Raw genomic sequence first — 25,713 nt, 5'->3', positions numbered from 1 at the left:
ACTTTGATGAGTAACACTCTCATATGGAGGTTCCATTTCAAAGATTGTTTTAATCCCAGGGCTGTAATGTATGCAATGACATATTTCTACCATCTTGAATACGAAAAACCTCCCTGTTAAAAACCTAAGAACATCCCTTTTTAGGCAGTGACAATTATTCACATTATATAGGAATATATTAATAAAGAGTTGTAAGCATTACCCCATTATTATAGCATCTCTTGAGCCACGGGGCGCACTGGTTAGAATGCAGTATTGCAGGCTACTTCTGCTGGCTGCCAGCTGCCTGCAATTTGGCAGTTCGAATTTCACCAGGCTCAAGGTTGACTCAGCCTTCCATCCTTCTGAGGTCAGTAAAATGAGGATCCAGGTTGTTGGGGGCAATAGGCTGACTCTGTAAACTGCTTAGAGAGGGGTGTAAAGCATTGTAAAGCGGTATATAAGTCTGTGCTATTGCTATTACTTAGCAAAGATACTATACTTACTGAGCTAAAACTATATCACCTTCAGAAGACTTCATACTTGAATTCATTCAAATGCGTAACTATTTGAGAGGATTTCCAGGACATTTCAGCAGGGTGGGACCATGTCTTAGGGCCTGGTCAGACTGAGTAGAACTATGTCTCAGGCCCTTAGGGCCCAGTGATCACAAACAGACATTCATATTGTTTCCCGTTTTTATTTTTCCATAAGTCTGATGATGCAAAGTTATGTGCCTTCAGTGTCTAACAATCAGAGGCTGTAAATGAACATTGCTTCTGCAGCTCCAGGATCCAGATTAGAACAAGGCAAGCAATCCCCAAGACAAACATCCATAATGAAACCCAGTAGTATATGGGTATAGAAAACCAGGCTCTGCAAATCTCCAATTTAGATTGTTTGACCCTGCCAAGAATACATTGTAAAACAGTCATTTAGTGCAACTAAATATTAAAGCTGTTATCTTATCTCAGAATGAAAAGTTCAGACCTGTAGCTCAAATGACCTGTAGTTCAAAGTTCTTGGTGATCTCTGAGCTTGGCTGTTTGCTGGCAGATATTTCATTACCCAACTAGCTAACATCATCAGTGCTATTGAGTTTGGGGTTTGCTTCCTGTTTATATACAGTAACTTGCCCTGCCAATGTCGGTGGGGGTGGGGTATGGTTTTCTTGGTAGTTTCTTGATTAGGGTATTGTTTTGTGTTTGATTTTTGATACTCATCCCTGATTATGTGTGTGATAGCTGCTGAAAGAGAAAACATCTGGTTTTTTCTTTCTTTCTTTCTACCTTTCTTTCTTTCTTTCTTTTTCTTCCTTCCTTCCTTTCTGCTGGCTGCATTTTGAATGGTATGCAAATACAGTTTGTTTTTATACGGCTGATTTGTCTGAACGCCAAGCTTTCAAGGATTCCTTAGCATTTTTGGATTTAGCTTGGTCTAGAATCTAGATGCTCACAATTTCCCAGTTGAAGCTATGGTTGAGTCTGACCATTTGTGTGACATTAAGGACTTTTCATGATGTCTTTTAAATATTAGTTGGTGTTCATGGATGCACTCTGCTAGTCTTCTGCCCATCTGTCATACATAGGGGCTGTTAGAGTACTATATTCTATGTTAAATTATAAAACAAAATCTATAAATTTTAGGAATTCTTGGAAGCTCGACATTCAGACAAATCAGCTGTCAATAGACAGGCAGAAATAAACTACATTTACATATCAAAAGACATAACAAATAGCTAAGAAGGTTAATAAAAGAGACCAGAACACATCCCCTCCGGTAACCAAAACTCAGATAAGCAGGGATTAACACAAGACAAACAAGCGTAAAATGATACTCTAATGAAAGAACTACCAAGAAGAAAACCACATGCCGCCCAACACTGGTAGGGCAAGCTACTGTATACAAACAGGAAGCAAAACCCACACTCACTACTACTGATTATGTATCTAGTTGGATAAATGAAAGCAAACATCCAAGCTTAGGGAACACCAAGGACTTCACAGTGCAAGCTTGAGCTACATATACAATATTCTCTTCCACTGGATACTCATATGCATTTCCCAAATATATAGACTCTATTTTCATTATTAGTGGACGTGAATGCAAAGTAAAATATGGCTAAGAAACACACGTTCAGTATCTCTTAGAAGAAATAAAAAATTACATAGCAATCCATACATTGCTTAATTCCATATCTGTACTTTTTAATTTACTTTTTTGTCGTCATAAGGACAAGAATCGTGGTTTTAAAATATAAAACAAGGATATTCTCAGCAAGAAAAACCTGATTCCAAGTTCCTTGTTACCACGGAAGCATGTGGAGTCTGCTAAGTCAGATGATACTTTCAGCATCCTACAAGAGCACTCAGATATCTCAAAGAAGGTTACAAGTAGGACATGGACATCACTTGTTCTTGGCACTCATTGGCCATGTATTGCCATTGTGACTACTATAATGAACATTGATGGACCTACTGTTTGTAACTTCACCCATGGGCCCATTCTTCATTCCTACTTTAAACCCATCTGAACTAGTATCTGTTCTCTCCCTGGCAAAACTTCTAAATTCTTGCTAAGAGGCCACCCCATGTGATAAGAATACAAGACAATATTCACTCACAGCAGAGCATTTTCTTCCAATTCTTCACATTCCTTGTTTGCCTCTTCAGTATCCAATCCTTCATTGACATTTTCTAGAGTTTTGCTAGTGTGGCTTCTGCTCCTAAGTTCTGACTCTCTCCTGAGAAAGAAAATAGCAGGCATCCTTTATTGTCAACTCCAAAGAAAGAAACTTATAGCACTGTTGGGACCGACAACTTCACTAAAAAGGCCAAGGAAGCCAAAAGGAAATGCTGAAACCAACCGTTTTGTTGAGCCTGACTTCTAAACACTGAGTCCCATTGTGGAGTCAATCAAAAGACAATGACTAATTTGATTTTCTTTATGGTCTCAAACAGCTGCCTTTGTTTACACAGAAAGCATTATAAACGAAGCTGCATATATCTGAATGGGCTTCTGCCTCCCTACTTTTCAATAGACCAAGGAAATGCTTTGTTAAAAAATGCCTATGCTTAAATGAAAAGATATATCCTAAGCATGTCTTTCTCACATTTTAAAATAATCAGAGCAGCATCATGATTTTAGAAGTAATAAAATGAATATCTGTAACACCTGCCACTTGTCTCCGAACCTGACTAAAGAATGTTTTTTAACAATAAAAAGGCAATATTGGCCTTTGTTAATCCAGGGTTAGGTTGCCAGTGCCCCCATCACTTGCTGATCCAGCATTGCATCCCAGCTCAATGCACTGGCAGGAATTCTTTGGTTCCCACATCAGAAAAATAATACGCAAATAAACTTTGTATAAACACTTAGAGTAAAAGATCAACCAGAGCTCTGAGATATACACAGGACAGGATATCTGTGCTTTGAAAATGATATGGCACACCCTAATTGCTAAACTAACATTTTTCTGACAGAGAATCTGTCACAGAAATCAACTCAATATGGAAACAATTTTGGACCAGAACGATACATTACAAAGGCGTCTGTCACATCTGAAACGTGGGTTTCTTTAACATGAAGTCTTTTTTGCTCAGACTGAAATTCTTAATATTTTAGGCTTTATGCTATGTTGAGGATTGCTATTGACATTTTCATGGTTTCAATGTTTATTTATTATTATTTATTATTTATTTATTCACATTTCTAAACCGCCCCCTCTCCCAAAAAGGGACTCCCAAAAAGGGACTCCCAAAAAGGGACATTTTCATGGTTTCAATGTTTATTTATTATTATTTATTATTTATTTATTCACATTTCTAAACCGCCCCCTCTCCCAAAAAGGGACTCGGGGCGGTGTACAGTCCACAATAAATCACAGATAAAATACAAATATAAATAGAACTATAAATATATGTATGTATGTGGAGGAGGTTAAAATTAAGAGTACTGTACAGAAGAATAAATATGAGGCTAAAAGCCCTAAAAACAATTAAAACTAAAACATTACCCTTAAAATAACCAGATGAGAATATACTACCAGGAGTTCATAGATGTAACATTTATAATCATGCCAGGCCAGCTAGTCGGAACAGGTGAGTCTTCAATTTTTGTCGGAAGGAGCGGAAGTCCGAGATGGTTCTAATGTCGGGGGGGAGGTCATTCCAGAGGGTTGGGCCCATCACAGAGAAGGCTCTACTCCTTGGCGCTGCCCGCTGGCATTGCCTAGTGGACGGCACTTGGAGAAGGCCCTCCCTGTGAGAGCGGATTGGCCGCAGGGATGTATGTGGGAGGATGCGATCCCGCAAGTAACTAGGTCCTGAGCCATGGAGCGCTTTAAAGATAGTAATCAGGACCTTGAAACGCACCTGAAAAACCACAGGTAGCCAGTGCAGCTCGCGCAGGAGCGGTGTTAAGTGGGAGTATCTAGACCTCCCCATGATAACCCGCGCAGCCGTGTTCTGGACTAACTGCAGTCTCTGGGCGCGTCCCAAGGGAAGCCCCATGTAGAGAGCATTACAGTAATCTAGGCGAGACGTCACCAGTGCATGAGTGACTGTGCGTAGGGCATCCCGGTCCAGTAGGGGGCGCAATTGGCGCACCAAGCGAACCTGGTGGAACGCCCCCCTTGCCACGGCTGCCACATGGTCATCCATTGACAGCCGGGCATCTAGGAGGACGCCCAAATTGTGCGCCCGTTCCACAGGGGGCAGTAGCTCGTCCCCTATGGCCAGCGATGGAGTCAGCTGGCTGAACCGAGGTGCCGGAAGCCACAGCCACTCAGTCTTGGAGGGGTTGAGTTTGAGTCTGTTGTCCCCCATCCAGACCCCGACGGCTTCCAGACACCGGGACATCACTGCGACAGCCTCGTTGGGGTGGTTTGGGGTTGAAATGTACAGCTGCGTATCATCAGCGTACAGATGGTATTCAACCCCAAAACCACGGATGATCTCGCCCAGTGGCTTCATGTATGCATTGAACAGAAGGGGCGAGAGAACCGACCCCTGCGGCACCCCACAAGAGAGTGGCCTCGGGGTCGATCTCTGCCCCCCTGTCAACACATATTGCATCCGGCCGGAGAGGTAAGAGTCGAACCACCGTAACACGGTGCCTCCGACTCCCATCCCCTCCAGCCGGCGCAGAAGGATACCATGGTCGATGGTATCAAAAGCCGCTGAGAGATCTAATAGGACCAGGATAGAGGAACAACCTCTATCTCTGGCCCTCCAGAGATCATCAACCAACGCGACCAAGGCTGTCTCAGTGCTGTGCCCGGGCCGGAAGCCGGACTGGCATGGGTCTAGATAATCGGATTCATCGAGGTGACGCGGAAACTGCTGCGCCACCACATTCTCAACAACCTTCGCCAAAAAAGGGAGGTTGGAGACTGGACGATAATTAGCTAGCTCCATTGGGTTGAGTGAAGGCCTCTTGAGTAAGGCCCTCACCACCGCCTCTTTCAAGACGGTAGGTAAGGATCCCTCACCCAACGAGGCATTCACCAGGCCCAGAAGCCAGCCTCGTGTCACCTCCCAGGATGCCAGTACCAGCCAGGAGGGACACGGGTCCAATGAACATGTGGTGGGTCGCAGCCTTCCACGCAACCTGTCTAAATCCTTGGGGGCAACAGAGTCAAACTCCTCCCAGAGTGGACTCACAAGACTCACTGTTGACGGCCCGTCCAGACCACTGGAGGGGGCCCATCCACTCCGGATCTGAGCGACTTTGTTCTGCAGATATTCTCCAAATTCCTCTGCTCTACCCTGTAAGGGTGCCCCCCGCGTCTCTTGCACCAAGAGGGAGCGGGTGACCCTAAACAGGGCGGCAGGGCGGTTATCCGCAAACGCAATAAGAGCGGCACAATGTCTACGTTTGGCCGCTCTCAATGCCACAAGGTAAGTCCGTAAATAGGCTCTTACCTGTGTTCGGTCAGACTCGGAGCGTTTTAGGTTTGAAAATGATACAGTATATTCGGTTACTTGAACTAATTAGCAAAATATTGACTCGTTAATGTTTTATTCTTCCTTTTTGCCTCTGTTTCCGATTCGATTCTTTATTTCTCCTTAAAATGCTTAATAAAACGTATCTAATAGAAAATAATTGGAGGTGCTTCAGAATGTAAGGAATCATGTGCAGTGAAAAAGCATCCTTTTTCAACTCCAATCATCTCTTTTATGAGACTTTACAAACAGCTAATTTGATGTAGCTAAAGCATCAGGTTGGAAATTGGGAGACCATGAGTTCTACTCCTGCCTTAAGCACAAAGCCAACTGGATGACTTTGGGCCAGTCATTCTCCCTCAACCCTAGTAAAGAAGCAATGATAAACCACATCTGAAAAATATTGACAAGGAATCTGCAGGGACTTGTACAGGCAATCTCTGAGAATCAGACTCAATGGAATGAAAGGGGGTGATGGTGTCTACATCATTTTTCAGGCTTATGTAGAAGATTAAAAAAAAAGATGCAAGCTTTTAAAAAAAAGCTTTACTCACACCCTCAATGTTCCAAAGATCTCTTTTGGTTAATCTTTGAAGGCCTAATTAAAGGCCTTCGTACTGAAACCCTTTTACCCATGGCAGAAATAAGCATGCAACACACCCATATCTCCACTTTACTTACAGGATGCATTATAGTAGGGAAAGTACTGGACAAGATATGGGCTAGTCACTCTCTCTCTCTCTCTCAGTCCAACCAGAGGTATGGTATTCAGCAGGTTCTGACCAGTTCTGGAGAACCGGTAGAGGAAATTTTGAGTAGTTCGGAGAACCGGTAAATACCACCTCTGACCGGCCCTGCCGCCATCTATCCTCTGCCTCCCGAGTCTCAGCTGATCAGGAGGGAATGGAGATTTTACAGTATCCTTCCCTTGCCACGCCCACCAAGCCTCGCCCACAGAACCAGTAGTAAAAAAGTTTGAATCTCACCATTGAGTCCAACCTATATCAGTTGATGACCCAACTAAAAGAGAGAGAGCTTCTGGGCCTTCTTGATTGCTTAAGATAACAGGACTATAAAATAACAAATTTAAGATGGAAATATTTTTTTATAGCTACAGTACATCTGCTAAACAAAAAGATATATTTTAAAAGGCTATCCCTAAAAAAAAACAGCGTGAGGTCCTTGAACATTTCCTACCTTTGAAGCAGGGGTGGGTTCCTGCCAGTTCTAACCTCTTCTATAGAAGAGGTTCCACAAATCTACCGTGCCGTTTAGAACCGGTTCCAGGTCCCTCCTCTCGCCCATCCGCACTACGCTTGCCCCACCTGGCGCTCACTGATTGGCTGGCTCACCAATTGGCCCGCCCGCCTCTAAGAGTCCTATCTAAACCTTAAAGTCTTAAAGCTGTCAAGTTTGAACATCCCTGGGGTTTTTTTCTAAAAGGTTAGGGGTGCAAGGGTCTTGTAACTTGACAGCTTTAAGACTTGCATGCTTCAAATGCCAGAGTTTCTGAGCCAACATTTTGGTTGCTAAGCAGGAGCGTTGTTAAGTGAGTTTCACCACATTTTACCAGTTGGCCATGCCCACCCAGTCACATGACTGCCAAGCCACTCCCACCCGATCACATGGCTGGCAAGCCACTCCCACCTGGTCACATGGCCAGCAAGCCGCTCCCACAAAGCAGGCCACAGAAGAGGTTCTAAAAAATTTTGAAACCCACCACTGCTTTGAAGCCTTGAATGCAACCCTGGAGATGCACAAGAGTTGTAAAGAAATCAAGGTAGTTAAAATTTCAGAAAAGGAAACATCATTAAGTATTTGGGATTACATTTTTACATTTAAAAAAATTAATGCATCTTTAGCTTTCTGCCTGGCTACATATAATTCTTGGACTCAAGCTGCTTTCTTCTAGAGCTTGTCCACCCATCCCAGCACTCATAGGCCAAATGCAGTCCATTTCTAGCAGAAAGGATGCCTGGATGATGCCTTACCCTTCTGCACAATGGCTACTTTCTCTGATACAATGGCTGCTCTTTGCTCTTTGCAAGCTTTGCTTTGAGAAGCTGGAAGGGCTTGGATGCAGGATCAGGCGATTCTCTGCAGGGTCTTCTTGGGAGAAATGGGACTGTCTGCGGTGGAGAAACAAAGAGAAACCATCACACCAAAGGATAAACCAAGCCAAAAGAGTGCTCAGCTCCTTCTGTTAGATGATCCCTACCTTTGTGGACTTTCATCTTTGTCTATTGATGGCTTAACCACTTCTCCCTCAAGGCCTTCCTCATTTTCAGAGCTATGGAACTGATGCAGAGATAATTGGATAACAGAATAATAGAACAGAATTAGAGTTGAAAAGGAACTTGGAAGTCTTTTAGTCCACCTCCCTGCTCAGGCAGGAAACCCTATACTAGTGTGGTGAACCTTTTCACCATGTCAAAATGGGAGCACGCATGTGTGTGCATGCCAGAAACCAGAAAAGCAGCCGCCCCGTGCGCATGTGCATGCCAGGAAGATGATTTTCCAGTTTCTGGTGCGTGCATACACGCTGACCGCCAGGTCTTACCGTTTCTGGCGTGCATGTGAATACCAGATTATCAGTGCGTGTGCTCGCACCAGAAACCAGAAGATCATCTTCTGGGCGTGCACATGCGCACTGGGCAGCTGCTCTTCCGGTTTCTAATGTTCCCGCACACGTGAAGACCAGCTGGCCAGTGCACCAGAACCCGGAAGACCAACGGGCAACAGCTCATGTGCCCATAGAGATGGCTGTGCCTGCCACTTTCGGCATGCATGCCATAGGTTGGCCATCATAGCCCTATATCATTTCAGACAAATTATTATCCAATCTCTTCTTAAAAACCTCCAGTGTTGGAGCATCTTCAGCCTCTGGAGGCAACTTCTGTTCCACTGATTAATTGTTCTCACTGTTAGGAAATGTCTCCTTTGTTCTAGGTTGCTTCTCTCCTTGGTTACATTCCATCTATTGCTTTTGAATACAAGCAGAAGTGTGGGCAAGAAGCTGTGACTGACTTCCCATTCTGTAGTACTCCCATCATAGTATCATCTCTTGTATGATTTAAAGCAATTCCAAGAATGAGCATTTTAATGTTTCTTGTCCTCATGGGGTAAAGCTGGAAAATATGAGCAACTGAAAGCCATCCCAAGTTCCCTATGACAGTGGTTCTCAAATATTTTTTTATCTCAGGACCCCTTTACATTATTAAAAAATGACTGAGAGACTCAACAGCTTTGGCTTATGTGGAAAATATCTGTCAATATTTGCTGTATTAGAAATTAAAACTGAGAAAATGTAGAGTACTGGTTTCACTTCATGCCTTCCCTTGAAAAAAAATCTCACGGACTTCTAGGTTTCTCTAGCCCAGATTTTGAGTACCACTGCCCAAGACTACTTGCTGAATCCTCAAGGTGGAGCAGAGGAGTATGGAGGTGGCCTTGAAGAAGCTATGCAACAGCTGTTACGTAAACATGATCCTAGCCTTTAAAGGGAGAAAGAAGTAAGATTGAAACTCCAGATTCAAGAATCTCTACCTGGCTTTCAAGACTCCTTAATTGTGCCTGGTAACAATCAAGTAGACTTTCAGTTGTTTTTGTGGAGTTTATTTCCTGACTTGACCTTCAAAGGTTTGACAGCATGGATGATTCTTGGCTGAAGATCTTTTTGTTACAGAGGGGAAAACTTCTTCCCATTGTCAATGAGATGACAGGACCCAAAAAAGGTAAAAGTGTCCCTGCAGGTTTTTCTCAACTAGTAGTAGGCATGCTCATCTACGTTTCTGTAAGCCATTGAGCCAATGATGTCTGAAGAGGATTCCATGGTCACGTGGCCAGCATGACATGACAGGGACAAAACGCATAATTAAATAGAGCGATAAGGCTACAGAAAGGAAATTGAGGCTTTCAGCATCATATTAAACTAACTTTATGTAGGCATTCCCTGGCTTCCTTGGGACACTAGGATATAAAAAGATGGTTATGGTTGAATAAGCAATCTGAGTTGCCCAACATTTGAGCATTTCTGGCTGCTAATAGATATTTTAATATGTGTGGGCTTGAGAACTGATGGATGAACCTGCCATATCCAGAGTGCTGAATAAAGCCAAAAGCAACTGTTGAACATCAACTGTGATTCTTGGTAGCCGGAAGGAAAAGTAGGAACTTTGCACAACACATGTTTTTTCCATAATGATGAACTTTAACAAAAGTCCACAAGTTGCACAGATAAAAGCAATTAATCACATAAATATAGATCCTACGGGGAATGAAAAAAAAACCCATCTAGACTAAAAGGAAGTAGAAAGGTGCTTCTTTTTGTAACCTGACACTATCTGAAGTTTAATAAGGTTGAGCAGAGAAGAAACTTGATAGCTGCAGTTCCAATACAGGAAGCCATTCTTGAACAGTGCATCACTGATCCCTTGGAATCATGACAAGCATGCTCATCATCTAGAACACAGGTATCAAACTTGACGTGTCATGTTGCTGTGACATATTATGATGGTTTTTTTTCCCTTCGCGGAGCTGTGGTGGGCGTGGCCTGCGCATGATGCATATGGCCCACAGGCTACCAGTTTGACACCCCTGATTCTAGAAGACCACTTGGGAACCTTTAATAAAGCTCATCTTGATTAGGGATGGGGGGCATCCAGTAGGAGGCACGATACCTGAAGAAAGCATGTAGTCAACAGATAATGCCACCTATCAAATTTTGCCAACCTGGTGCCTCCAAGTGGACTGGACTTGATTTCACCAGTTCACACAGTTTCAAAATTGAAATGCCTAATGTTTAAGGATACCAAATTGGAGAAATCTGACCTAATTAGTTTAACATTACCCTCAGCTTGGAACTAGAACAATGTCTGGAGACAATGAGATTATGTTACTAGCAAATTTTCTAACTTTGGCCTAGACTGTAAATGAATTCAGAACTGGCTTACAGAGAGAGAATGATGGTCAAATGGTAATGGAAATGTAGTGCACTCAGCAAGTTATATTCTTGCAAAAAAAACCATAGCAATAGAAGGGATTCCTTACCGTTAGCTGCCTGGGTACAACTGCAATGCTGACTCGACGCCGAGTTGAGCCCTGGAGTGCAAAGAAGTTTGATTAGCATGCCTAAAGTTTGGGATTGGCTGTTATGGGGATCATGTTTCCCTTAAGGCTATACCTGTCTCCTTTCCTCAATCTGTAACAGTTCATTTTCCAGGGACAATATGATAGAGTTCACAAACCATGCTAGCTACGGTATTTACTGCTTAATCACAGTTTAATATAAACATGCACATACCTGAATCTCTCTAAACTCTGGTTTACAAATCACAGTGCATGGTTTCACCCAATACCTATAGTCAAAACTAAGCAATAAATGTGGAGATGAAATACAATGAGATCCTTGAGCTCATCAAGAGTTGAAAGACCAAGCTTGGCCCTGCTGAACTACAGGACAATGATTTCAGCTTTCTTTCTCTGGAGGTGATGAAGCTCAATGACTGGGCTAGCTGCCTTTGGTAACCCTGCCACTATCTATTCTAAAGCAATGATTCTCCATAGAAGCAGCTGAGAACTACTCCTTACCCACAACCCTAATCTTCCTTACCTGCTGAAAAAATCGCGCTAAGGGATATTTCAGTTTCTGCTCACCATCATCTACGAGACAAAAATATTTTTTTAAATGAGAAGGACCATAACTCAGAGCTCAACTACATGTTTTTCAATTCAAACATGAGCTGGATTCCACCTGTGGTATCTTCAGGAAGAGTTGGGAAACTTCAGTGTATAAAACCCTAGAAAATCAGGTAGATGAATATGATTTGACGTTCCTCAGTAGATTATGTTCCAGTTGGGTCAATAAGGGGCATATAATAATACTGCAAAATACACTCACAGCAAACTAGTGCCTTAAGGCAACCTTAAAAATTGGCTTTTTCTGAAATGGATAGTCATAATTATTGAATCTGGATAATTAGAAAATGCTTATTTTATAATGTGGGACAAAGGGAGCTTTTGTATGTTGAACAGACTGTTATTGGATAATGTCAAGAATGGCTCTTGTGAAAAACATGGAAGGAATATCAGTATCTAGAGTCCTCATTAGCCAAACTAAGAGGCAGGCCCAAGACAAGAATCTTGAAAAGATTGGTTTGGGAATGTCTCTCAGGGTAGCTTGCCACTCTAGTTTGCCAGTAAAATTATTTGAAACTAACTTTTGTATGGTTCGTGTGTGTGTGACATAAATATTAATTACACTGGGAAAATCAATTGAAGTGCGATTTTTTGTCTTTTCATGCTCCTCATTGACAGAGCTATATAAAAACAATTCTAGACGTAAGACTACATGAAATGCATTCAAAAAATGTAATTGCATCAGCTTGGGAAAGAGCAAGAGAAAAATCAAATGGTTAGGATTTATTTAGCCCTTTCCTCCCTTGCTGCATTCCTGTAGAAAATCTGCTTCTTTGTAGCTAAATTAAAGGAGAAATTATCAATCAACCAAAGGCAGAAATTATTGCCAAAGCGAATACTATATTCATTCTGTAACACACACACAAAAGGTGAAACTCCATCAGAATGCTCTAATTGCTAGAGCTCTTTCTTGATGCTTAACTTTTGATCCTTTATTTGTTTCATTGATAGGAGGCACATATTTATTTTCATTTATTAAATTTCTACGTGGCCCATTTCCCCTACAAGGTGAAATATGGGCATATGTCAGGGCTTGGTTTCAAAATCCTTTAATCGGCTTGCATAACTTTAAGAGGTAGGAAAGCTTCTTTCCCAGGGAAATCAGGTCAAAGCTAAACAAACCTTCTTAATATTTTCCCTCTCAGATGGACCACCACGTTAAAGAGACCTTCAAGTCAAGAAGAAACAGCTTGGCTCCTGCAGATAATGCATAGATTTTCTCAGAGATCTCCGTGAGGTGGGAGGTTTCCACAAAGTCAAGGTGGCAACCGTGACCCCACAAGCCATGAATTAGCAAAGAGGCAGAACTTCTAATGAACAGTCTTCTGTGATGTTTTGACCTACTGGACACACTTCACTCAAAGACACCTCTGATTTTCAGTTGTGAGAGCAGAACTAGAAAAGGATTGGACTTTTTTTTTAAAAAAAACAACCTCCCACATATTTAAAGTACAGCTGGTTCAATACAAAGCTTTTCACCATTGTGGAACCTGTTGATATATGATTAAGAAACGAGGATTCTTCTAACTCATTTGGGTTATTTTTAAATGATATGAAGCCTCAAACAGATAAAAACAAATATTTTCCACACTTCTCCTGGGAATTCAAGCATAAGTGCTACTCTTACACCAAACGTTTCTTCCTCTGTGCACACCAGCGGTTTCATTGTCTTATATTTCCATCCCAGGCTTTTTTTCTAAGGAGCCAGGAGAACAATTCCTAGTCCCAAAGTGGGCAACATTGAGGATAGACACAGAGGATGCTTAATAATGAAAGATAGTAGGCATTGTATTAGATCGTTTCATGATTCAAAATAGGGGGAGACTAGGGTTCCAAGAAACAGACTGGGGGCCTCGTGTGGGCCTGGAGCCTCAGGATGCCCAGAGAGCCAATCTTACCCTTGTTTTCAGTTAACTGCCAGTTTCGGGAATTCTGCTGGATCAGCCTCTTCATATCCTCCAATTCTGCATGCTCTCTCAGGTGATGCCGTTTGAGGTTCTCCACATGTTGCACCATCAGTTCTGCAGCTCGATTCATGCGGGCCTCCTGCAGGAAGGACAGGAAAGTATGAATGAATCCAAGGAGGGGAGTAATAAAGGAAACTATGACCAAGTCAGCCCAACCTTCTTCAAGGAGATCAGTGAACAGGTTTGCCTGCTTCAACCCTATATTTTTTGAATTGTGCAGATCCTTCATTGAGTAATGACCATCGCCGTAGGATAGTCAATGATTAATTGGGCCCATGTACCTTATGACTAATATGTTGCATTGGGATGGATTTCCATGCCTTGCTGGATGGCTGATTTTTAGATTTTAAGGGAGATCAAACCTGGTTAGTGAAAGATGACAGCAGCAAAGCACTTTTATATTGATATAAGAAAGTGACATGAATCACATAGCAATTAAGCTTCTCAAAGGATTTTTTTAAAACCTTTTATAGTATTTTCCAAAGGCTCACAATGCTACATTTTGCTAAGTCTACCATATAACGGCATATTGCAGAAAGCAGAGTGATGGTGACTTGCCTAAAATCATTTCAGGAGAATGAATATAGGACCAAGTTTTGAATTGGAGACTTCCTAGTCCTGGGACAGCATTACATTCTCTGTTCAATTTTATTTCATCTAATTTGGTTTCAAATGTTACCTCATCATATAAAAATAGCCAGTGGCTAAATTATATGGAAATTGGGTTGTTATTTGCCTACACGTAACACCATTACATAAAAAATATGTTAGCAGGATTCTAACCTTCTACAAATGCTCCTTATTACCATATATATTAAAACTGTGTTTTAATACAATTAAAGTTAATTATTTCACTTCTTTCCTGAACTGTTCCCTGTGCTACCAACATACTAGAACAGATTCCATGATTTTTCAATTTTTTAATAAAAATAAAACTACCCTCAGGGAATCCTGATGAAATGTATAGAGTTTGCCAACTAACACCGTTTTTTACTTGTTTTATCTCAAGCTCGTCCTAATATTTCCCACTTTGTACCAGGGATCTCCCCCTCCCCCTTTATTTTATTATATGCCATCAAGGTATTTACAACTCCTAGTAACCATCTGAACAGAATTTCTCCATGATTAATTGCAGATAATCCGCGACTTGCAACCATTTTTAGTTACAAAATTCAAAGTTACAATGGCATCGAAAAAGTGAACTACAACTGGTCCTTCCACTTATCACCATTGCAGCATCCCCATGGTCATATGATCAAAATTTGGGTACTTGTCAACCAGCATGAATTTACAATACTTTCAATGTCCCAGCATCATATTATTGCCATCTGTGACTTTCCCATCCACCTTTGAACAGGCAAAGTAAATTGGGGGGAGGTTGATTCACTCAACAACTGCATAATTTACTTAACAATAAAACTAGTGATTTGCTTAAGACCATGGCAAAAAAAAGGTCACAATTGGGCATAACTTACTTAATAACTGCCTTGTTTAACAATGAAAATTGTGGTTGAGATTACTAATATTGTTATTGTGAATTGGATTAATATGAATGATACCCAGAACCAACTCAGTTCACCCCCCGATATAAATGTATAATTTAAAACGATGACAATTGTGGTCATGGGTCAAGGGCTACACATACATCTAACCTGGTGTTAGACACAAAGGATCAAGACCATATGTTAAGTTGTCAGACTACCCCAAGTTTAGTAACTGCCCTTCCAATGATCCCATAAGGTGGTAGTTGTTGAGATCAGTAGTAATCTACTCACCTTTCCAATAATTCAGAGTTTAAATAACAGAAATAATAAACCTACAGTCTCACCTGATGGACAGCTCCTAATTTCTCTGCTGCACCTGTTGCCCTTTCAATTGTCCTTGTCAGAATTGCTAGGCTGTCCTGTAAATGTTCAACCAGTTCCTTATGCCTGGGGTCCGAACAGGCCTGATCCAACTTCTGGAGGGATAAAACAGAAATTCTGAATGAACTGAAATAATGACTACTAGGACTTATTCACTAGACTTCATAAATAAGACAATTCTCAGGACTGGATCAATTCATTATCAATGCAATGCAATGCAAGAAAAATTGGCCCAATTTCCTTCAGAAATCTTTATGTTCAACCTGTTCAATGGTAGTAACACGTTGTTTTAACTGCACATGGGTCACGATAAAATCAGAAAGGCAATCTATTTATGGTTTAGCCATTAATGAAAAGGATAGGAAAAATGCAATGTCTGAATCCATCTCAATCTCTGCTGGTCCTCTCCCTTTTGAGATTTTGGAAGCCCAATGCTATTGATGGCTCTAAATTACCATCCTTTGGAATGCAAAAGAAATGATCAAAAGACTCCAGAAAATTACTTTACTTGCCTGCAATACTGCCTGACATTCTGCCAACTCTTCTTGAATATTCTCTTCTGCAGTGTTCCGGGCTCGTTCTTCTATCTGTACTCGCTGTCTCAGGGTAAACATATCACAGCGTAAAGCCAAAGCTAAATGCGCAAAAGCTGCCTGCCAAAAAAAGGAAAATCATCCAAATTGTACTATGGATGGAATCATGTTGATTGATGGAATATGATTGATCAATCATATTCCATCAATCAACATGATTCCATCCGTAGTACAATCATACTATAATACATAATATTATTGATCAATCATATTCCATACTTTTCAAAATCATTTGGGGGAAGCTATTAATGAATAGACCCTAAGTCAAATGTTCTAATTTTCTCTAGGAAACAAAAAAGATAGTGTAAAATCTTTGGACTTTTTATCAGTTTCTTCTCAGCAATCAAGTTTCAAGAGAAAGTCAAGATGTTGTGCATATGTATCTATGTATTTGTATTTCTGTGTTAAACTAGCATGAAATTCATCCATGCTGTAACAGAAAGACAGAAAACCAGTTGCTATAATGGTCAAAGGCTCTCAGCTTTGAGATGTGAGGTCCAGTTCTGTCTTTGGCACAAAATCCAGTTGTGGGCCATTCTTTTTCAATATTAGGAAGAAGGCAATGCAAATCACTTCTGAAAATGTTGTCCCCAAAACCCAACACCTTTTTTCTTTTCATAAGACAACTGGACTTCCTTGGTTGTTCTCCTTTGAACATGTTTAGCTTCTCATGCAAGAAGATTCTTCAGCTCTTGGTTGAGAAACAAAATGTTTTCAAAGGAAAAGAACCAAGAAGGTCTAGTTACCCTTTAAGGGAAAAAAAGAACCTTTGGCGCAATCATGACCTAACTCTCCATAGACGTTGCCCAGAAAACTGCATGGACCTGTCTGGGCAGTTTGCCAGGAGCTTTGACTGACTAAAATATACTGATATGAAATGTCACCTTTCATGATGACCTGGTCATCTTAAATTATTAATTGTTTCAGACAGTTTCCCAGGACTCATACCCTTTAACTAAGAAAACTGGTGCCTCCCAAGCAATAACGTATTATTGTTTCGTTGTTGGGAAATTGAAATACAAATCTTTTATTTCCCTGCTGAAAAATGCCTAGTGTCACATGCATTTATCCATTGTATGCTTTCTAGTGACGTTGTAATGCAACGAGAAAGGAATTTAAATCATTTGAGTCCTCTGGTACATAGAAAATTTGCCAACCCGGCCAATGTTATTAGGGAAGCTGAACTTAATGCTACAATTATGCAAACATCTTTGATGAAGGGAAATGTTCTTCACTAAGGACAATACTCGGGGGTGGGCTTCAAATCTTACAGCAACAGGTTCTCTGCCCGGTTGCTGGGTGAGCATGGCCTAGTTGGCCTCCTCTACCACAGGAGAGGGTGGGCGTTTTCACCTTTCCCAGGCTCCAGAGGCTTTCCTTGAGGGCAAAAACTGCCTCTCCTGTGCTCTGGAGGCCCTCCAGAGGCCAGGATTCTGAAACTTCCAGGAGGCCTGTTTCCCCCACTCCTAGAGCCTCTTCGCGGGCCCTGCACTTATCTCGCATCCAAAATGGGCCATGTGGAAAGTAATGGGAGGGGTGGGGCAGAGTGAGCGGGGTGGGGCGAGGGATGGGATTTGGAGGTTCTCTGAACCGGCCATAATATGAGCTACAAGTTCTCCTGAACCTGGGCGAACCTGTAGTAGCCCACCTCTGAGTCAATACTGTAGTGGATAGATGCAGTTGAGCCTCATTCTACAGGTTAGAAAAAGAGGACTCCAAGCTAGCCAAGAAGCCAATTATTTTAAAACATCTATCTCAATAAGCATCAGAATATCTTCTGAAAAAGCTAAAATGCTATGAATGAGAAAGAATTCAGCTGCATGGACAACAACACTTACCTCCACATCTTGCTCTGTCAGAGATGCCCTGCAAGGAAAATACAAAATCATACACAGTAGATATTACTAATATCTGATATTAGTGATCTGGCAAAGCTCAAACAACTTAGCAGAGGAGAGGTTCTGTAGCTTCCAACCTGAATCATTTCACCCATGAAGCTGGAGAGAATGCAGAAAGACATCCCCCACTATTGCAACCTTGGTCTCTGATTTACAGAAGCTGTGAGCAAACATATTCAGATTGGTACAGTTCAGAGGGATGTTAAGTGCAAGACGTAACTCAAATATACAAGGGGAAATACCTTGTAAATGATATGGAAAGATTATTTATAATAATTGTTACTGATTTCAGAAATGTTGTTGCTAAGGTTGGTACAAGCAATTAAAGGTAAAGGTAAAAGTCCCCCTTGCACATATGTGCTACTTGTTCCCGACTCCAGTGGGCAGTGCTCATCTCTGTTTCAAAGCCGAAGAGCCAGCGCTGTCCGAAGATGTCTCCACGGTCATTTTGCTAGCGTGACTAAACATTTAAGGTGCATAGAACGCTGTTACCTTCCCACCAAAGGTTGTTCCTATTTTTTCTACCTGCATTTTTACATGCTTTCGAACTGCTATGTTGGTAAAAGCTGGGACAAGTAATGGGAGCTCACTCCATTATGCGGTGCTAGGGATTCAAACCGCCGAACTTCCGACCTTTCTGATCAACAAATTCAGTGTCTTACCCACTGAGCCACTGCATCCCACAATTATTGGAGTTCAGTTGTGTTTGTTTGGATTTTAAGGCCATTTTAAAGCCATCTAGGAATTACTGTCTTATTTTAGAGAGCCTTTCCCACTCACAAAAAAACAGATAAGCAAGAAGGCCTATGAAAGAGTCCTGTGAGACATGTGGATGGCTCTTACCTATGCAGGCCCAGCCTCTGAAGCACAGAAACCTCCACTTGTGAAGTGTTCAATTCATCTTCAGAAGAATCTGATTCTAGATAAGTTTAACAAATAAAGTGGAAACAACACAAATTAGGAACAGATTAGAAAAAAATAAAGACATTTAGTCATCCATTGAGATTATTTTGGCTACTTTACTTTACTTTACTTTACTTTTATTTAGATTTCTAGACCGCCCCCTCTCCCGAAAGGGACTCGGGGCGGTGTACAATCAAATTAAAACACAAATACATAGGAATAAATATAAATACACAAATCCTTAAATTAGATGAGGAGGTTAAAAGGCTGTATCTTAAAGTAAAGCTATTAAAACCATATTAAAAATAACCCCTAAAAATACCCCAAAAAGTTAAAATTAACCCAACTAAAAATATCTGGCAGGAGGTGAGATAAAACTATGGATGGGCCAAGCCGGCTAGTCGAAACAGGTGAGTCTTTAGTTTTTGACAGAAGGAGCGGAAGTCGGTGGTGGTTCTAATGTCGGGAGGGAGGTCATTCCAGAGGGTTGGGCCCATCACAGAGAAGGCTCTACTCCTAGGCGCCACCCGTTGGCATTGCTTGGTGGACGGCATCAGGAGGAGTCCCTCCCTGTGAGAGCGAATTGGTCGCAGGGATGTATGCGGTAGGATGCGATCCCGCAAGTAGCTGGGTCCTGTGCCATGGAGCGCTTTAAAGATGGTAATCAACACCTTGAAACGCACCTGAAAAACCACAGGCAGCCAGTGCAGCTCGCGCAGGAGAGGTGTTATGTGGGAGTACCTAGTACTCCCCATGATGGCCTGCACGGCCGCATTCTGCACTAGCTGTAGTCTTTGGGCGCGTCCCAAGGGGAGCCCCATGTAGAGGGCATTGCAGTAGTCCAGACGAGACATCACCAGCGCATGAGTGACCGTGCGTAGGGCATCCCGGTCCAGTAAGGGGCGCAATTGGCGCACCAGGCGAACCTGGTGGAACGCCCCCCTTGCCACGGCTGCCACATGGTCATCCATCGACAGCCGGGCATCTAGGAGGACGCCCAAATTGCGCGCCCGTTCCACAGGGGGCAATTGCTCGCCCCCTATGGCCAGTGATGGTGTCAACTGGCTGAACCGAGGTGCCGGTAGCCACAGCCACTCAGTCTTGGAGGGGTTGAGCTTGAGTCTGTTGTCCCCCATCCAGACCCCGAAGGCTTCCAAACACCGGGACATCATTTCGACAGCCTCGTTGGGGTGGTTTGGGCTAGAAATTTATTGCAAAGGTATGGCAGGCCAGTAACTGCAGACTGCTCAAAAGCACTTGAAATGGAAGTTACATTCCTGATAAAACAATTTGCCCTAACAGTTCCTGGCCATTTGTTTTTACACAGATTACAGTAGAAATCATTCAGATAGGGCATTAAACTGGATCCTTTTTCCTAGGCTAAGTAGCCATTCTACACAGTCTCAGAACATGAATATGGGGTTTGCTTATTTCAATAGAAATTTCGATATATGGCTAACTTGCAGCACTCATAATTCTAGAGGTGCAAGCTCGAAGAAAATTCCTGAGGAATATAAAAATGGAGAAAATGCTAATCTTTTAGAGATGGAAAAATTGGAATTGGGGAAGAAAAGGAAGTCAACTAGTCATTCCTGGAAGGTTAGGAGCATAAATTAAATAGATATACAAAAGGGAAAACAAAATTGGAAGAAACAAAATGAAAGGTAGAAAACAAACGGAGGGTGGTGAGTTCTGAAAGATATTTGAATATGAAATAAAAATAAGGAGGGGGGAGAAAATTTGGACCATATGGAAGGACAACAATGCAAAGAAAGGAGAACACAAGATAAATCTAGCACTCATTCACCAACCTTCGTCACTGTCACAGATGTCCTTGAAGCACACTGCTTGGACTCTGCTCCTCTTTGCCAGCTCTTGGGATCCCACCACAGAAAGCTGCAAAGGAACAAGTGTAGTTACAGCCAAGCAACAGAAACATACACGCGCATTCGTTCCTCAACATGGATTAGATCCTCCTAGGGAAATAGAGTTAACTTGGAAAGAAGAACCATGATACCACGAGAACTATACGCAGCAGAGTGGGCTGTTATGAATAACACCAGCTGAAGAGAAAACCTTCCTTCATACTTTTTTTCATTTAGAACATTGGTATATTTGTTTCAAGCCTCACATCATGTTACAATAAAGTAAAAGAGATTCCAATTGAATAATATGCTCCAATAAAGTTTTCTCCAACCTGATATTCTCTATATACATCTTGGATTACGGCTCTCAGAATGCCCAGTCAGCCCATCTCCAAGATATCGAACTGAAGGAACATGTTTTGGAAAATACTCTGACAACAATACATACAGTTCTAAAGCCAAAGCTAAGCCATCCGGGGCCTGATCAATCCCTAGCACTAAAAGCTGGGAATCCCCTCTTGAAAATAAGGCAGCAATTGTAAAACCATTCCAGTCTTACTTACTTTGGCTTTGCCACCAGAGCTTTGGCTTCTTTCATTCACCATTCTTTCTGATTCTCCTTCTGAAGTGGCCGTTGTTTCTGAAGGAACAAATACAGAAACTTATTCTTCTCTTCTTGCACCTATTGTGTTCACGAGAAAATTTCCCATTCAACCTAAACCCAGAATTTGACAACAGGATTGGCATCATCATTTTCGGCATCTTAGGAACGAGATCTGGATGCTAGAGGACTCCGAATAGAAAATGGGAGAAGTAGCAGGTCCTCGCATTTCTCCTTGCTAAGTGGGTTCCTTCCAGAAGGAACAATATGAGTTCTAATATGCAAGTCAAAGGTGAGTTATCAGAGTATGTTGGGCCTTTATTCAGAGAATTGACAATGAGGATGGGAGAATGGGCTGACAGTAGATGCATTCTAAAGCAAGTAGAAAATCTTAGGTCAGCTATCTCCAATCTAATGTTCTTGAAACATTTTTTTGAAGATGGGGTCTGGGCTCCCAGAAATTCCACCTGATGTAGGGATGGCAGCATAGTGTTCTTGAGACTTGAGACTTGATCACGGAAGAGTAATCACACAACTGACAGATAAATATACTGAATCCACAAAATATTTTTATTTCAAGCAAAGACATATTGAAACAGCAGTAACTTTGTAGCACCACTTGTGAAACTCTGTTTGCAGGGGTGACCAACCTTGGCAATTTTAAAACTGGGGAATTCTGGGATTTGAAGTCCACAAGTCTTAAGGTTGGCACGATTGGAAACCCCTACTGTAGAGGAATACAGAGATGACCTTGGTGAAGGAACAGATGAGCCTTGAAGGGAAGGCAAATTACAATTCAGTCCTGATAAAGTGGAAAGCACGAGAAAGAAACTCACAATAACCCTTAGTTTCATCTATATAAATAAAAATGTAATGTTTGTTTGTTCAAAATCTCAAATCTCCGAAAGTTCTTCACTGATTGCTTTGAAATTTTGACACAACATTGCATTCGAATATGTGCATGTTTTTATATATGTATATTATATAGATGTCACACCTGTGACAGGTAAAAACATGCTTTTTTGTAAAAACATGCTTTTTTAAAAACCAGCGCCATCTGCTGGACGTAAAAGCAACACATGCTATACTAAATATTTCATGATTCCATTTCAATGTTTCCGATAGCATTGTTATATTGAATTTTCATAGATTTCAATTTATTTTCATTTTGATTTAATTATTTCGTGTGACATTGCGTTGGAATTGAACTGTGTTGTTTACCATAGCGTTCATTTCGTGAGTATAGTATATTTGGAACAGTTCGGCCTCTCTCCAGCTTTGTCCCGACGGTCCCTTCATATGTGTGACTGGGCTGCGGCCGCACCCTTTCCCCTTTCCACTCCTCCTCCAATGAGCTTCGACCATTTCCGCCAAGGGGAGCCGAAGCCCTTTGGCCTCCCCCTCCCCTCTCTCCCCTCCCCTCCCGCCTGGCCTTTGCTGTCTGTGGTGGGGCGGTGCCTGCGCCATCCCTCGGCTGCCATCCCCTGCCCTTAAGCCAGCCTCCCCCCGCCCAGCCCAGTAGAGCTCCAGAGGAGGCGGAGACGGAGCATCTCCTCAGCCCGGCCGGCCACACGCGCTCTCCACCCCCCTCACAGCGAGCCAGCTACGGCCTCACCAAGGTGGCTCCAATGGGGCGGCAGTGTCAGCCTGAGGCACATCAGGGCTGGGGCGGCCGCTGGCTGCCCCATGAGACAGCGGCTGCAGCAGTGGCGTCGTTGTCTCTGGATGGAGCCATGGCTGGCAGGGGCTGCCTTGCGTCTGTGTCACCAGGAGTGCCTCTTTCCTCCTCCTCCTCCTGCTCCTCAGGGGACGCTGGACGCCTCCTCTCTCAGGCCTTCCACCGGCCCCAATGCAGCAGCAGCCTGACTCAGCGGCGAAGGCGCAGGAGAGGAAGAAGATGGCACAGCCTGCAATGCTGTCTTGGCAGGCTGGCAGCAGCAGCGGTGCCAGCTTGGAGGACTTCCCGTCTGGCCCACTGGCCCAGCCGATGGGCCTCCCCGGCCTCTGCTGCTGCCTCCATCTCGGTCTCCTCCTGCCCTCCTGGGGTGCCTCCTCTGCAGAGCCTGCGCTGCTCTCGCAGGGAGGAGGAGGCATCAGGGGTCCAGTGGGCGCACAGTTGAAGAAGAAGAGTGGCTTCCAGATCACCAGCATGACCCCGGGGCAGACCTCAGCCAGCCTCAGCTCCAACAGCATTGCCAAAGACACGGAGAGCTACGACGACCTGGACGAGTCGTACACCAAGGACCTCTCCTCCTCCGAGATCCTGGACGTCTTGCTCTCCCGGTCCACCAACTTGGGGGAACCGGAGCGCAGCTCCTCCGCGGAGACGCTCAACAACTTCCACGAGGCCAACAGCCCGGTGCCGTCTTCCCCAACCAGCTTTGCCCAGCCCAGCAGCCCCGAGGCCTGACCAACGGCACTGCCCACCCACCGCCCCACTACGCCCACCAGGGACACCCCCAGCCTCCCTCCCACGCTGGAGTCCCCCTGCCCATGTCCAGAGGGGCTCCATCCAGCCAGTCGTTCTGGATGCTGTCTGTCATGGGGAGCTTGGAGGGTGCCAGACCGGGGCCTGCAGGAGCGTCCTCAGGGGCAGCTCTTGCAGAGGCCACCGTGGCTCACTTCCGTGCGGGGGGGCCCGCTCCTGGGGGAGCCGTGGCCGGTGCACCAAGTAGCAGGGCCTGCCAGGTGGGCAAGACCCTCATGAACCTTGCCACTGCTGGCAACGGCATGACCCTGCCCGGAGGGAACCACCCTGGGAATGTTTCTTTCTTCTCATGCTGTTGGTAAATGTGCCCGGTCCAATGTCTTTCCAGCAATTGAAAATTGTTTCTCACATGGACAATTATATGTTGCGTGTTCTAGAGTCGGCAAACCAGACAATCTCTATATCTGCACAGACAATGGAACAACAAAAAATATTGTATACCCACAAGCATTGTGAAATTAAACATATTAGAAACTTGCCCTTTTTCTTTTCTTTCTTTTCCATTTAACCAGATTGGGCCACAGCAACGTGTGGCCGGGTAGAGCTAGTTTGGTATAAGATGGGGCAGAGAGAAACTCTGACAAGTTTTCAAGGTTCTGTTATTATATCCTACTGTGATAAAGTAGCTTTCCTGCGATCCTTTTGATCTGTTTCCTGACTTAGCCTAGCTCAAAGCAATGACATAACCTTCCATCTAGCATGGAGAATGTCCAAACCAGCTTTAGCCAAGAGATCAGAGCAAGGCCTTCTGGTATCAATCTAATGCCTAAGCATAGTACATAAAATTGTCTGCTACAACATCCAAGTCTCAACGATTACTTCAGCTTCAACCTCAACAATACACGGGCAAACAATAGATACAAACTCAAGATAAACCGCTCAAAACTCGATTGTAGAAAATATGACTTCAGCAACAGAGTGGTCAACGCCTGGAATGCTCTACCTAACTCCATTGCTACATCTCAAACCCCCACAGCTTCAACCTCAAACTGTCTACCGTGGACCTCACCCCATTCCTAAAAGGTCCGTAAAGGGGGCGTGCATAAGAGCACCAACGTGCCTACCATCCCTGTCCTAATGTCTCCATTTAATTGCACTCATTTCCTTTGTTCATGCCCATGTTTATATGTATACCTGTTATCTTGTACATGTTTGACAAACTAACTAAATAAAATAAATGAATGAATATGCTGTACACGGGGCAGAAGGATAAACAAGGAGTGGTGCTGTTGTTAAAGTGGCAGAGAAAAAACAGCCACTGCACCCAGAATAGATTGTGGCATTATACTGGATCTATTGCAACTGAGAAATGTTCCAGCTATAGGCCAGAATAGAAGGAAATAAGAATGAAAAGAAAATGTGGGAGCCAGAGTGGGTTGTGTTCTTTCTCCCTTTTAATAGGAGCCAGAAGGGTTCACTAAGTCCTAAACTTGTGATTGTTCCATTAGATGCAGGGGCATTTGCTCTCTTTGAGATAGTTACATCTGTTGAAAGCTGCTAACTTTGTGTAGTGAAGACCTACCAGCCACTAATGATACCAAGCTCTGATTAATCTTAATAGATCACATAAGGCTAGCACCCCATCAAATTATGAGACAGCCCCCTTCCCTACCCCAAAGCTGGTCGTTACTCCATCCAATCCATGCCCAAGCTGCTTACCGGCATCCAAAGGCAGCACAGGTCCATCCAGATCTCCCAGATGCTGTATCTGCATTTCTTTGCTGAAAGGATAATTAGGCTTGATTAATTACTATGAAGCTTGACCAACAAGCAGACAGGCTCCTTAATGAAGTGGGCGACCACTTCTCCAGTTGAGTGTGGAAGTGAAAATTGTATGAGGATTGTCACTCCAGGAGAGATAACCTTGGAATATCTGGCAGGGTAGTGCGGTCAGAGGGGGCTGCTTCAGGCT

The 25,713-nt window shown here is 43.2% G+C and overlaps 1 protein-coding gene across 3 annotated transcripts in view; it reads right to left on the bottom strand.

The window, feature by feature from the left end:
- Positions 1 to 677: 677 nt before the first annotated feature.
- The window catches only part of LOC309389833 (uncharacterized protein), a 31,896-nt gene continuing 6,860 nt past the window's right edge, over positions 678 to 25,713 (bottom strand). The window contains exons 2-15 of one of the 3 annotated variants that reach the window (XM_081948682.1): positions 25,461 to 25,522; positions 21,276 to 21,352; positions 20,659 to 20,743; positions 18,788 to 18,863; positions 17,885 to 17,912; positions 15,966 to 16,106; positions 15,417 to 15,548; positions 13,520 to 13,667; positions 11,536 to 11,585; positions 10,974 to 11,024; positions 8,143 to 8,222; positions 7,916 to 8,053; positions 2,603 to 2,722; positions 678 to 885 (exon numbers count right to left, since the gene is read on the bottom strand). In XM_081948682.1, coding sequence (XP_081804808.1) covers positions 726 to 885; positions 2,603 to 2,722; positions 7,916 to 8,053; positions 8,143 to 8,222; positions 10,974 to 11,024; positions 11,536 to 11,585; positions 13,520 to 13,667; positions 15,417 to 15,548; positions 15,966 to 16,106; positions 17,885 to 17,912; positions 18,788 to 18,863; positions 20,659 to 20,743; positions 21,276 to 21,352; positions 25,461 to 25,515 — 1,341 coding nt within the window. In that variant the 5' untranslated portion in view covers positions 25,516 to 25,522 and the 3' untranslated portion in view covers positions 678 to 725. Of the gene's footprint in view, positions 886 to 2,602; positions 2,723 to 7,915; positions 8,054 to 8,142; positions 8,223 to 10,973; positions 11,025 to 11,535; positions 11,586 to 13,519; positions 13,668 to 15,416; positions 15,549 to 15,965; positions 16,107 to 17,884; positions 17,913 to 18,787; positions 18,864 to 20,658; positions 20,744 to 21,275; positions 21,428 to 25,460; positions 25,523 to 25,713 lie in introns of all 3 variants that reach the window. The other 2 variants (XM_081948683.1, XM_081948684.1) reach the window with 2 other exon arrangements.

This window comes from Natrix helvetica (genome assembly GCF_964273705.1).
Source record: "Natrix helvetica genome assembly, chromosome: 3".
In the NCBI taxonomy this organism is placed as follows: Eukaryota; Metazoa; Chordata; class Lepidosauria; order Squamata; family Natricidae; genus Natrix; species Natrix helvetica.
This window is presented reverse-complemented; position numbering and strand designations above follow the sequence as displayed.